Source organism: Anarhichas minor, unplaced genomic scaffold (genome assembly GCF_050575085.1).
Source record: "Anarhichas minor isolate MPS153535 unplaced genomic scaffold, ASM5057508v1 ptg000026l, whole genome shotgun sequence".
Lineage (NCBI taxonomy): Eukaryota > Metazoa > Chordata > Actinopteri > Perciformes > Anarhichadidae > Anarhichas > Anarhichas minor.
In genome coordinates, this window is record NW_027466472.1 from 8,628,599 (window position 1) to 8,641,465 (window position 12,867).

The 12,867-nt window shown below is 39.8% G+C and overlaps 3 protein-coding genes across 3 annotated transcripts; all 3 read left to right on the forward strand.

The window, feature by feature from the left end:
• Positions 1-330: 330 nt before the first annotated feature.
• Positions 331-3,410, forward strand: rflnb (refilin B). The gene is made up of 3 exons (XM_076100163.1): positions 331-1,038; positions 1,470-1,564; positions 1,828-3,410. The coding sequence occupies exons 1-3, from the start codon at positions 841-843 to the stop codon at positions 2,144-2,146; spliced, it is 612 nt and encodes a 203-aa protein (XP_075956278.1). The 5' UTR covers positions 331-840; the 3' UTR covers positions 2,147-3,410.
• A 1,242-nt stretch (positions 3,411-4,652) lies between these two features.
• dus4l (dihydrouridine synthase 4-like (S. cerevisiae)) lies at positions 4,653-6,946 on the forward strand. Its single transcript, XM_076100164.1, has 6 exons — positions 4,653-5,009; positions 5,157-5,278; positions 5,463-5,580; positions 5,855-5,977; positions 6,207-6,433; positions 6,559-6,946. Exons 1-6 carry the CDS (start codon positions 4,918-4,920, stop codon positions 6,822-6,824), a joined length of 948 nt encoding a protein of 315 aa, XP_075956279.1. The 5' UTR covers positions 4,653-4,917; the 3' UTR covers positions 6,825-6,946.
• Positions 6,947-7,652: 706 nt separating this feature from the next.
• Positions 7,653-11,610, forward strand: bcap29 (B cell receptor associated protein 29). Its single transcript, XM_076100165.1, has 8 exons — positions 7,653-7,800; positions 8,395-8,512; positions 8,646-8,746; positions 8,978-9,125; positions 9,211-9,346; positions 9,552-9,654; positions 9,764-9,864; positions 10,138-11,610. Exons 2-8 carry the CDS (start codon positions 8,421-8,423, stop codon positions 10,171-10,173), a joined length of 717 nt encoding a protein of 238 aa, XP_075956280.1. The 5' UTR covers positions 7,653-7,800; positions 8,395-8,420; the 3' UTR covers positions 10,174-11,610.
• The last annotated feature ends 1,257 nt before the right edge of the window (positions 11,611-12,867 follow it).

The window sequence follows — 12,867 nt, forward strand, 5'->3', positions numbered from 1 at the left end:
AACTTAAAGGTAACTTTGATGTTGATATTTCACACAAAAAAAAAAATGGCACATCTTATCAAAAAGGTTGCCTGCCCCATGGCGTACACATCAACGCCTTCAGGTACAAGACGTTGCTTCTTTGTATTGTCTGAATTGTATGCTACACGCGCAATTGTTGAACACTATTAAAATATTACCGCCTTGTGCGTCATGAAATGTGTGTACACTCTGTCAATTTGCACAATATGCACAATACCAGGAAAAAATGATAACCTGATTTTTACCAGGATTCCACTTTTGAATGAGGGGGCTGGAAAAGTTCCCATGAGCAGCTCCGGCTCTGGTTGCCACTTATCCTCCATCCAATCGGGGGCGTGTAAATGCTTCACGGGGCGTTTCCTCTGGTGCGTTCGTGGATCTGAAGGCCCCTTTGAGGGAGATCAGTTCGAAGCCGAGCCGCGGGTGGCTGCAGGATCCCCCTCGCATCCTCTCTGCTCAACTCAACAGCGGACGAAATTTTCCATCTTTTTATACACATGTACTGCGGAGCTGGGTTGTGCTTTGGTATTTTTTAATGTCAAAGTAACTTTTTTAATTGTCGTATTTTTAAGGTCTGGCGGGGGACTCAATTACCGCCGAGTTGACACACATTTCCACCGGACGGCAGTGCATCCTGTCCCGGGAAGAGGTTTGCAGTAACACCCCGTTTGGACGTTGATTGCAACAAACCCCGAGGACGAAAACAACTCGTAAGGAAGTTACAATCTGGAAGTATTTCTCTGTCGAAATCTGCGTTTCAGTCGCTGGACTTTTGCAACTTTTTTTTTTTTTTTTTTTTTTTTTTTTTTTTAACTAGAAATGGTTGGCAGGTTGAACTTGCCAAATGCATGTGAAGGAGATCCACTGGATATGAGCTGCAGGGCTGATAGAGGACTTGACAGCCCGGACTCCGGGTTACCCCCGAGCCCGAGCCCCAGCGCATGGCTGCTGCCGGTGTGCGCGGACAAACCCGGGGGCGTGAGCCCGGTGTCTGAAGACGAGGGAAGGGGCTCTTTGGTTGGTAACACAACTACCTGACTAACGCTGTGATTTCAGTTTATATACTCTCTTTAAAGTCAGGCCACCGACCACTAAATGCATATGAACACATTTATATATATATATATAGTATATGGATGAGTTGCTGTACTAACGTTGCATGTTCTAGGAACTTAGTATTGCAAGCCTGCTGGTTTCCACACAGGATAAATGTTATGTGGTAGTTTTTCCTACAAATTGCAGGTTTTCTTGCATTGGAATAGCTGTTTCCTCTGAACATCAGTGTGTTGCTAACTCTGCAGTTTGTATAACTTTAAACCAAATGTTTGTGGATGTTCTTGACAATAACACTTGTGACATCCTGTGAGAAGAAGAGGAACACTCCAGCCCTATGAGTTGCAGTATTGGGTCCTCATGTGTTGACTGTGGGACTGATTTTATCGTTGCAGGTTCCAGTTTTACCCTCTGGCTCGTTCCAGCAGCTACACCCACTGTCCTACGGGGAAGGCATAGCACTTGATCCGTTACCGTCGAAGGAAATAAGGTGGGTTTTGCTGTGCCCTGTTCTGTGCTGCATTAGACCCGCTGGAGGATGTGCTCAAAAGTGACACGCCATAGGGACATGCAGGCTGTAATATTTGAATATGCACCAAGATGGCTAACCAATGCAAAGTGTGTCCATAAGTAGACAAGAGAAACGTGGGACTGGGACAAACATTGCTTTGTAGTGTTATGGATAGTTGGCGCAGGAGGCTGCAGACTAGTTTACCTCTGTTTTCAAACCGTGACACTTTCCCTCTTCCACAGGTTTACCTCATCCGTGCACTACGGCTCGGACCGCCACTTCATCCAGGGCGTGGTCCTGCAGCCCACGGGCCAGGGCCTTGAACACTGCAGGCAGACCATTATGGCCGTGCCCCACAGTACCTGGCGCCACTACAAGACACAGCTGGATTTCCAGCCTCGCCATCGGCCACAGTGCTTCAAGAGCACCACCATTGTCTACCCCAAGAAAACCAGTGCCCTCTACACCACAGAGCTGAGCTACGACTGCCACCGATTATCCAAACGTTTCTTCTCCAGTGTGGAGCTGGAGGCGGTCGGTCGCAGAGAGCTACCTCAGTGAGGGAGGGGACAGGTGGCTGGAGACACACAGCCCCTATACTGTAGCCCCCCCCCCAAGGCTGGCTGTCTTTGACCTGCTGTGTTGTCTTTGTACAGTTGTGTAGCCTGTTTTCTTTTTTAAGTACCATTCCAAGCTGTGGACAGGAAGCGCCTGTGATGTTATGGATATAAGAAATGACAAGACATGAACAAAGTGGATAAAATATCCATTCAGTCCATGTCTTCGTGGTTATATTCCTGACATCAGTTGGAGTGGATTTTTCATTAAATGCTTCGCGTTGCAGAGTGATTGGTTTTAAATTCAAACGATGAGGCCTGTCTCAGTTCAGGTGATTTGTTTGCGATCATAGAGAAGCTTTCTTTAAAAACTGCTATCTTATTATATGGTTCAAAGCTACTCGTATGTAAGGCAGAGGAAGGGAAAATGAAATGTGTAAATGTGCTTGAGTTTTGACTGCATGCTAAGAAATCACTACTTTATTCCACACTGTACAAAGGATGTGGTGAAAATACTAAACACGTGTTTTGTTTGTTCACAGGGTATTGTGTGTTTCTGCACGACAGGCACAAGCTAAGCACTTCCCAAGCCTTTTTTCTGACCACTGTCTATGGCTGCGATTCTTAATGTGTTATGAACATGTTGGTAAATTAAGTACGCTTTTCTTTGTTGGGATGTGTAAGCGTAAACAAACTAATTAAATAGGTAGTATAGATGGATCATGAGTGTGGAGTTTACTGAAAAGTGGATATTGTTTTTGATATCACTCACTGGCTTAGTAGTGAAAATAACAAGCTGCATTCCACTGCCATTACTTTCTTTGGCTTGGCTTGGATTGAAATTGTATTTATTCTGTTGGAGTTCTAGGGTTTTATCCGCTGTTTAATGGGTCTCTCCAGTCATGCAGGGGCTATTTTTTGTGATGCCCTTTGTGCCTTATTGATGTGGCTGTTGATTCTTCTTTTTGATAATAGGCACTAATTCAGTGCAAGTTTGAAATAAAATGTTCAACAATTTGATATTTTAAGAGGTATTACGTGTTCGTTTCAAAAGTTGACAGCAGAAAGTGGTATTTTTTTGTTATTTTGGCCTGCAAAATAACAAACGTGGTGACACAATTTGACCACGGGAATGTTGTGTAAACAAATTTACTGTTCACATGGTTTTTGAGGTTATCAAGTAATTAATTCACATTGTACTTCAGAGGAGAAACATTTGGAGGTTTCTGCTGCATTGATGTCCTAGAATCTAGATTGATGTTTTCTGTTCAGGGTGAAATGTCCCATTTAGACCTCGTGCTGCTTTAACGCCCTCTTGTGGCCAAAGAGGGAAGGTACAACAGGGAACTTGCTTTAATTCCAGGTCGAGGTTGATTCTGTGCTTCAAATCATATTTTCAACATCATAAATGTATATATTTTTAATTTATAAAGATTTTCTGATGACTTGGCGCTACACAAGGGAGACAGAAAAACGGGGATAATTAAAATAACGTGCAATTGAGCAAGTATCAAAATTACACTATAAATCATTCTTGGGAGAAAACAGAACAGTAACAAATAAAAAATGCAGCCCCGGTCTTTAGGAAATGTGTCATCTGGGAAAATGTATCTAGTAGTCACTGTAAATTACTAGGAGGAAATATAAAACGTATCAGGAAGTCCCTTCTGATATCAGCCAGCAGCACCTTTTTGGCTTTTTACCTATTTCACAAACAACATACAAAGTTAAACATGACATAAATCATGTTTACGCTCTATCTTGTGACCGCTGAGTTTGTTCTTTACTGATTGGTTTTAGTGTGTGTAAAAAAATAATAAAATAAAAAAAATTCTGCAGGATTAGTGCTTATTCCCTAAATTCAAGGTTTCATGAGCATTTTGGGAGTTTCCTCAGAAGATCCCAGCACCATCCTGACTGGTGAACGGTAGGTATTCGGTAACCTCTTGCAGCATCTTTTAGGTGTATTTTTCTTTTTTTGTCTTTTCACAACACATCTGACCCACTGTTGCACTAATAATTGAGTTTATTCGTTTGAATTGGCGGTTTTTAATATTGAAGTTAAAGAACTTTGTTCTGAACACTGGGATTGATTATATTTTCCCAGCTTGTCTATTTGTATATTGCCTTCATATCTAGTTATCTGTAAATGTCTGACAATAAAAGCTCTTTTTGAGGACATTGGAATCGTTCGTATGTCCAATGGGCCCGTTTTCAGCAAGTTATTCTATTCGGACAAACTCAATGAAATAGTATCTGCTTTGATTTGACAGCTGAAGATCTACATTTCTCCCACATAACCTGAAAGCAGCATTGCACCGATGCGTGTGACGTATCGGTACATATTTTAAAACACAAAATGAAAACAACATACAGCCTAAACTGTTTACATTGGTATATGGGCGTTCAATAATTAAAATTATTATATATATAATTATTATTATAAGAATTATTAAAATAATACAAGCACAAACACTTTGCGTTGTATGACGTGTTATGGGTTCAGAGGTCGTAAACACGCCCACATGTCTTTCCAGCATGGTGGACTAAAGCGTCGTTGTTTATTATTGTTACAAAGTAAACATAGCTAACGTTATATATATATATATATATATGTGTGTGTGTGCATCTTTATGTGACTGTGGGGGATTTCATGGCGCATATCCGGTTGTCTCTCGTCTTTGAAACGAGGAAATAGATGTCAGACGATAGAATCCCTGCTTAAACTCTACTGTCGCTTGTTAGCTTGTTATGCTAACGTTAGCCGGCTGAAGAATGAAGACCTCCAACGGAAACAGCACCGTCATGGACATGTTTGAAAAGGGAAAGGTCCTGAAAATATGTGCGCCAATGGTTCGATATTCAAAGTAAGTGGAGTCTTTGTTCTTTCTGTAATTGCATTTATTCGTTTTTATTCCTGTACCATCTACGTGAAAATTCTGCAGGTACAGTTATCCTTTACCGTGTGTCTTCTACAAACTATATGCTCAATAAAGTCGTTTTTTTCCCTGTAGGCTTGCATTCAGGTCCCTGGTGAGGAAATACGACTGTGATATCTGCTTCACCCCAATGATAGTTGCTTCTGACTTCATGCGATCTGTGAAAGCCAGGGACAGTGAATTCACAACCAATGAGAGTGAGTAGCAACATGATCTGTAACAGTGCTACACACTCCAGTGAACCGCCTCTTGTAATGCACAGCATCCTCACACAAACATGTCTTATCTTCCACATGATGAATGTGCTGTTAATTGTGAGTGTTGTACATAATGCCATATTGCTTAAACTTTCAGAACTAAGACTTTCTTTTTCCTCCTCAGGTGACCGGCCCTTGATCGTGCAGTTTGCGGCCCCTGATGCCCAGACTCTGGCTGATGCAGCCTGTGTGGTCGCACCTTTCTCAGATGGGGTTGACCTCAACTGTGGCTGTCCACAGAGGTACAGTTACAGTAGGCCTTGATACATTTTGGCCTCCTTTCTTTTTTTTTATTACTCTGTTATTTCAGATCAAAAGCAAACAGTTTGTTTGAATTATTAATTTCTAATAAAAACAGAATGTTTCTGTTTTCATCACTAGTATTTTGAATACTAATGAAGTGTTAGCGTATTGTATTCCTGTACAAAGATCTATTAAACCCTGTGCCCACTGAACATGCTTGCAAGTCTTTATTTAGGTTGTTTGATTATTGATTTATTGTTGTTGTTTTTTCAGATGGGCTATGTCATCCGGGTTTGGTGCGTGCCTCATCAACAAGCCTGAACTTGTGAAAGACATGGTCAGACATGTCAGAAATCAAGTGGGCAATCCAAACTATACAGCGTCCATCAAAATTAGGTAAAAAAAATGAACCAGTTTGACATTTAATTTGATTAAACATGAGAAAGTTTGTCCACTGACAAGTTTATGTTCAACTTTAAAATGTCCAATATTCTTGGTCAAGATAATAATAAAAAAATAAATCCAAGGTGTCATGTAACTCCATTTTTAATGTGTTAACAGTGCTCCGTTGTGTTACAATCACGTAATAATAACAACAATTAAGAGAAATTCACTTCACCCACAGAATTCACAATGACCTGAGGCAGACAGTGGATCTGTGCCAGAAGGCTGAATCAGCAGGTGTGTCATGGATAACGGTCCACGGCCGCACAGCAGAAGAACGCCACCAGCCAGTCCATTATGACGCCATCAAGACAATCAAAGACAGCCTATCCATCCCGGTAATCGCCAATGGGGACATAAAGTACCTCCGCGATGTGGAGTCCACTCACCAGCTCACTGGTGTCGATGGTAGGTTTGCTTTCAACCAAGTACACGTCTCAATTTATGACCGATTTTAAAAAAAAACAAAAAAAACTACAATATTCCTTTTTAATTTGTTATTTTTTGTTTGTTTGTTTGGATTTGCTCATTAGGTGTGATGGCTGCGCGGGGGTTGCTTGCAAACCCTGCCATGTTCTCCGGCTATGAGGACACTCCTTTGGAGTGTATATGGGACTGGGTGGACATCTCTATTGAGCAAGGCACTCAATTCACCTGCTTCCACCACCATCTTATCTACATGCTGGAGAGGGTTAGCTCCCAGCCTGAGAGAAAAGTGTTTAATTCTCTATCCAGTACCTCAGCTGTAATAGATTACCTCGAGAACACATACGGGTCAGTGCGTGATCTGGGAGCATAACCATATTTATGTGATACAAATACAAATGTGATATTTTTAAGATTTGAAATGTGATATTTTAAGACATTTTTTTAACTTTGTTTTATTTTTATGCCAAATAAAACTGCAAAGGTACAGAGGTGTGTCACTGTCACGGTCCGTCTTCTTTATTGCTGTATTTTCATGATCATGTAGCTAATTATATCTAGTGATTATTAATTATTGTGTTACACAGTAAGGAGTACATACTGAGACTTGAGTTTTTTTGCTTCTCACTGAATATTTACCACATGGAACATGTAGCTGCACACCCTGAAAGATCACAAGAATTTGAATCATTTTTATCAACAAGACAATTTCCTATAGTGCAATATTCTAAGTCATCATCAAATATAAAGGATATTACAACTAGTGATAGAAAAAAATAATTTAAATAATGACTAAAATGAACAATGTGATACTGGTACAATGATTATTTTTCATGCAAGTTCTGTGTAATCTTTATTGACGATGATTACTTTGTGTGTTGATATTTTAGCAGCATAATCGATATAAGTACTGTTTTTAAAGAAACAACATCATTTAAATGTATTTTAGGTTTTAATTATTCAGAGTATTTAAAAGGTATATGCCGGAAGTAGTGCAATTTTGCCTTCAAAGTGATTACAATGAATCCATGTGAAAAGGAGGGGTCGATGGGTTGTACAGACAATAGTCAGAACAGACGGTTTTAATTTCAGAAGGTATTACCGAACCACGTATTTCGCAGCCAAATTCATTTTTTTGTGTCAATATGCCCATAAAAAAAGATCATCTTGAAATTCGTTTTATTTCGAAGAAAAAATAGGACCGGAAGCTATGTCTGAGCTGACTGGAACCAACGACAGGAACAGGAAGTGGGACGTGGACATACAAACTTTTTTGGTGATCGATTTCAAAAGTTAACTCCCTCTTAATAACGTGTTCTGTTTAAATTCGTATTTTTGGTGATTTGCTGGTAAGTTGTGACTCTTTATGCCTGGATACTGATATTATCTTATTGCCATTTTAAAATGTGTAACGCTAGCTAGTTAGCGTTAACCTAGCTATTTCTGAATCGCGCAGGATAGTTTGCCGTTAAGTTAGCTTTTAGTTAAGGTGTCGTTAGCTCGTGTTAATGGAGCATTTGATATATGATTTTGAACATGGATAAGGGATGAAAAGAGTGAAATAATAATTTAAAGCACATGCTATCAGTATTAATCCCTAATGAGCATATAAACACACTTTTTTTTGTCGTCACCTATTGCTTGTGGTGACACGGATGTAACGTAACGTTAAGCAATAGCGTGCGTTTGACAGAGTACCTAGCTTTTGAGAGTTTACGTTGAGGTATGCGCACTTTGAACAGCGCCAATAAGGAGCTTAAGTTAGCATGTTTTTCAACTGAGGCTGCATTGTTGGAATAGAAGCAATGCACGCTAGCTAAACCTCGCCGCTGTACCAACGTTACTGACCGAGCTTTGTGATCTTGACAGTTTGTTGTCGCTGTTTCGACAGAGAGGCTGGTCAGAAACCAGTTCTTAACTGGTTTTGTGTCTATCTTTGTCAGGTTAACGCCAGAGGCCCTCGCTTGAGATGACGCTGCAATGGACTGCTGTGGCTCTCTTTCTCTATGTGGAGATGGGCATCCTCGTTATCCTCTGTTTACCCTTCATCTCTGCCAGGAGGTACGTAACAGTCATACGCGACGAGTGATTTTAAGATGATCGGGATTGTGTGTCGCATAGTGAGTCCTTGACACACTCGAACATGCTGCCCGTCTATACATTATTGTGATGTTGTGTCTGTGTGTGGTTGCAGATGGCAGAGTATTTTCCAGCTGAGGATCTGGAACTGTGTGACAAGGTTCTGGAACAAAGTGTTTCTCACAATGATCATCATACTCATTGTCCTCTTCCTTGGTAAGTGAAGCATAAAGAGTGCCCGTGTTTTTCTTACATCCTTGTAGATCATTTTGGGAGTCATTTCAAGTTGGACCACTTGATATTCTGTGAACTGTCTAGTCTCAAAACAACAGTCAGCTGGGGGGGAAATTGGGGCGTCTTGGTGTACTTTTGAATGCTGTAACATAAACTAGGTACATAGCAGAAAAGGAGTAACATTTTGTTAATTTCTTACATCTTTTCCTTTAGATGCAGTGCGTGAGGTGAGGAAATATTCAGCTAAAGAACTCGGCACAGACACCAAGCTGCTACCGAACATGTTTGATCACCTGCACATGAAGCTGTTCAGAGCCCAGAGGAACCTCTACATCTCCGGCTTCGCTCTCTTCCTCTGGCTGTGAGTCTTTGCTCTCTTACACTGATACCCAGATGACCTGTCAGAGGTGTTTCTCAATCCCCCTGTTATTTAATTCTATTTGCAGGGTTATGAAGCGAGTGATCACCTTGATTAACCAACTGGCATCGGTGTCTGGCTCTACGGCTGCTCTTCAGGCGCAGGCTGAGAACTCTACCCAGGCTGCCAAGAAATGCAAAGAGGACAATGAGCTGCTGAAACAGGTAGACTTCACATTGATAGGGCGAAGACTCAAAGCTGCAAACAACTGCAAAATATACCACAGACAATGAATTGATCAGACAATACTATTGAATGATGAAATGGATTTGTATGTACCTGAAATATAAAAGTTTAGTGTCAAATTGTAGGTGTGGATGTGTTGAGTTTTCATGTACTTGAGGTTCATTTTTATTTGATGTATTTCAGACTCTGATGGAAGGGAAGGGTGATAAGGCTACCGGAGAGGGCATGAAGCTGTTGCGAGAAGAGGTGGAGAAACTGCGTGAAGAACTGAGGACCTCAGGAGATGGTTAGTATCCACGTACATGTAGTGTTTGGGTTAGTGTTGTTTTTATATAGAACTGTAAACTTTAAAACTATTCACTTCCTGTGCTGATGTGTGTGTGTTTCCTTTCCAGCACTGAAGAACTCCCAGTTAGAGGCAGATGTAATGAAGAAGCAGATGGATGGCTACGCCAGGGAGTACGAACGACTGCTGAAAGAACATCAGGAGCTCCAGGTGATGCTTAGTCCTAAACACAGCAGGATAAGGACTTGTTAGGTCGCTCGCCACCTCAATAATTCACGTTTTTTGAGAAGCCACCATCAACTCAAATGCTATATTATATTAAACAAATATTATTAATCGTAGTGAAGAGAACAAATCCAATTTATTTCCAGGATATCCACTAAAGAAACACATACAAGTTAGATTTACATTAGATAAATGGAATACATTTTGTTTCTATAATACATAACATATTAACTGTCTTGTTTTTTTTTGTCTTTTCAGAATCTTCAAGATAGTGGAAACAAAAAAGACGACTAGTTATTGTAAGAAACTTAAAGGGTGAAGTGTTTACGCAGAAAATTAGCCCAATCACGAGAGAGCCACTGCAACGCATGCTTCACCTTCATACAGCACCTTGTGTCACACAGCATATCATAAAGCCACCATTGGCTCCCCTGGGATAATGGCCTGACTGGTATCCGTAATGGTTTTAAAGCATGGAGGTGGATTTTGTTATTGAAGGAGTAATATTGGATGCTTTCTTGTTTCTGCCTGCTGTAGTGTGACTTTGCAGCCTGGATAGAGTTCAGTCAGTAGTTGATCCGGGTCTGATCACAGAGCACTTGATATGTTAAAAGAAATATGCAGCAAGGACGGCTACATAGAGTGCAAGACTTGTCCACAGCTGGAGCAGCGACGGCTATGAATGTATTTTGATACGTCTTTCTGTCTGTAGCAGGGACACCTGCTGCACCCGCTTTGAGCTTAACAGTATGTAAATTCAGCCAGCGCTTGCATGGCTGTGCAAATCTATTTGGCATATACAGTTGCACTTCACATGTTTTTGTTGTATTCCAGCTGATGATCTGTTTGGCTGGTATATACGTTTTGTTTTCTTTTTTTGTTCCCTTCTTAACTTGAACTTGTAAATGTTGAAGATGGATAGAGATACAACTGAATATCTGTGGGCATAGAAAATTGGTTTCAACCACTTAGATCTTACTTAAGGTTTAAATGTCTTCACTTCAAACCTTTACGGTCCAGGTTGTCGTATATTTGCTGCACTGCGTGTTGTACTGTGTTTGTAGTGAAGCGGGGCTGTGGGGGTTTTGCTGCCTTATCACTGTGAAAGAGGAGATGAGATTATAATCATCGGATGCTTCAAGTTTTTTATTGATAAATGAATAGGTTATTGGGTTTATCAAAGTAACTTTTCAGGTGATAAAATTGCAAAAAGACCTTTTTCAAGTTGTATTCTGTTGAAGAAAGAAATCACATAGAAGTGCCTTTTAGGTACACTTTCTTCAATAAAGAATTTCTCTCTGCCACGCCTTGTTTTGAATAAATAACACAAAACACATAATTTCATTGGATATTAAAAGTTTTATTTTAGTATTACATTTAAGATATTCTTTGAAATTTTACAAAAATAATTCAAGAAAATGATTTACATTCTGATTTCGTGAATGCAAGTAAATGCCTTTACATTATTGAGATAATGACTTCCTTCCTCTCCGAGTCTGTGCCTGAAACTAAACCTGAATTGAAAAGACGATTCAATCAACAAAATGGTACACGTCCATTTTGGAAAAGTCTTACAAAATGATATGCTGTACATTTACAAAGACAAAATAAATGCTTACAGTAGCTAGTCGATGTATTTTTGCTTCAGAGGTTATGACATGTTTCAAGGAAATGGGTTCTGTTTCTGGAATGAAGCCGTTTGAGAATAAAATGGATAGAAAAACCTGAGAATAGACCATGATCTTTCTGTTTGTAGGTTTATGCACACTCAGAAATACAAACACAAAAAAACACACCTAAAAATCGACTGACCAGTGAAACATATCGACAGAGCTTATATACATCAATAACATAAATGCACATTTCCTGTGGTGATATCTTTTATCAATGTTGCAACAGTACAAATTCTGCCTTTTCCAAGGCACCAAAAAGAGCGAGCATTCTCCTCAGCCATCTGTTTCAACAGGAAACATTGTATTATACCAGAGCCTGCTGACGTGCATTGAGATATTCTGAGCAGATTTAGTCCAATCTTAACAGTGTCGTGACAAAGTTGAATATGCTGTGTTATTTGTGAGTTGGCACTGATGCTGGTTGAAAGTATACAAATATGGAGCAGCCTCCAGTAGACAAACAGGTAAGCAAATCTCACTTTAATACAATTTCCATTTTTAGTATGAGTACCAAAGGAACAAGTTCAGATCCAGAAAGTGAACAGCACAAAGTGAAATACAATCACAGCTGACTTTGGGCTTAAAGCAATACACAAAACTCTTAGTCAGTCAGAAATTAAGCATTTTTCTGAGCGAGTGTTAAGACTTGCATTCAGTCTGAGATGAGTGAAAGCAAAATGAAACCGTTCATATATCTGTTCAAAGTGTGAGACGCATGATTTAGAGGTAACTGTTGAGTGAGTGAGGCACATACGTCGTATCAACCTCTGACAAGCCTTTTAGAAGTTACTGAAATATATATTCATACGCATATCTTTTCTATTTTTCTGATAAAAATACATCCTTACTTCCTGTCTCTTAATTTTCCTCACCTTAATTCTACTTTTTTTGTTTAAATTTAGTGCTGCACCTCTGGTTTATAAGGCCACGTTTCCTCTCGTTATTTCAGGAAGAAAAAGTTAATTTGAAAGAAAAATCCAAAGAGGCAGCTTTATAAGTGCTGGTAGTAGTCTACACAAGTCCCAGTTCCCATCGAATCTCTCGTGCAACCATTAAAATGTGAAAAATATTGTTATATTGAAGAAAAATAAAAGGATTCAAGAAATATTTCAGTTATATCAAATTCCTGTCAAATTCACAAAGCCTTCACAGGTTCAGTAGTACAAATATAGAATGTATGCTTTATATGAGATGATCGGATACAACATGTCATTCCCTGCAAATTCTATTTGAGTGTGTGTGTATATGTACGTGTATGGTTGTATTTTTTCACCTGTGGTGTGTGTGTGTGTGTGTGTGTGAGATGGAGACGAGG

What these genes read in the sequence shown, in the direction of transcription:
- rflnb (XM_076100163.1), top strand. Translation starts at nt 841, where the DNA reads ATGGTTGGCAGGTTGAACTTGCCAAATGCATGTGAAGGAGATCCACTG. An exon ending in ACGAGGGAAGGGGCTCTTTG is followed by an intron (nt 1,039 to 1,469) that starts GTTGGTAACACA and finishes TTATCGTTGCAG; the next exon opens with GTTCCAGTTTTACCCTCTGG. An exon ending in TTACCGTCGAAGGAAATAAG is followed by an intron (nt 1,565 to 1,827) that starts GTGGGTTTTGCT and finishes CCTCTTCCACAG; the next exon opens with GTTTACCTCATCCGTGCACT.
- dus4l (XM_076100164.1), top strand. Translation starts at nt 4,918, where the DNA reads ATGAAGACCTCCAACGGAAACAGCACCGTCATGGACATGTTTGAAAAG. An exon ending in CCAATGGTTCGATATTCAAA is followed by an intron (nt 5,010 to 5,156) that starts GTAAGTGGAGTC and finishes TTTTCCCTGTAG; the next exon opens with GCTTGCATTCAGGTCCCTGG. An exon ending in ACAGCGTCCATCAAAATTAG is followed by an intron (nt 5,978 to 6,206) that starts GTAAAAAAAATG and finishes CTTCACCCACAG; the next exon opens with AATTCACAATGACCTGAGGC.
- bcap29 (XM_076100165.1), top strand. Translation starts at nt 8,421, where the DNA reads ATGACGCTGCAATGGACTGCTGTGGCTCTCTTTCTCTATGTGGAGATG. An exon ending in ACTCATTGTCCTCTTCCTTG is followed by an intron (nt 8,747 to 8,977) that starts GTAAGTGAAGCA and finishes CTTTTCCTTTAG; the next exon opens with ATGCAGTGCGTGAGGTGAGG. An exon ending in ACTGAGGACCTCAGGAGATG is followed by an intron (nt 9,655 to 9,763) that starts GTTAGTATCCAC and finishes TTTCCTTTCCAG; the next exon opens with CACTGAAGAACTCCCAGTTA.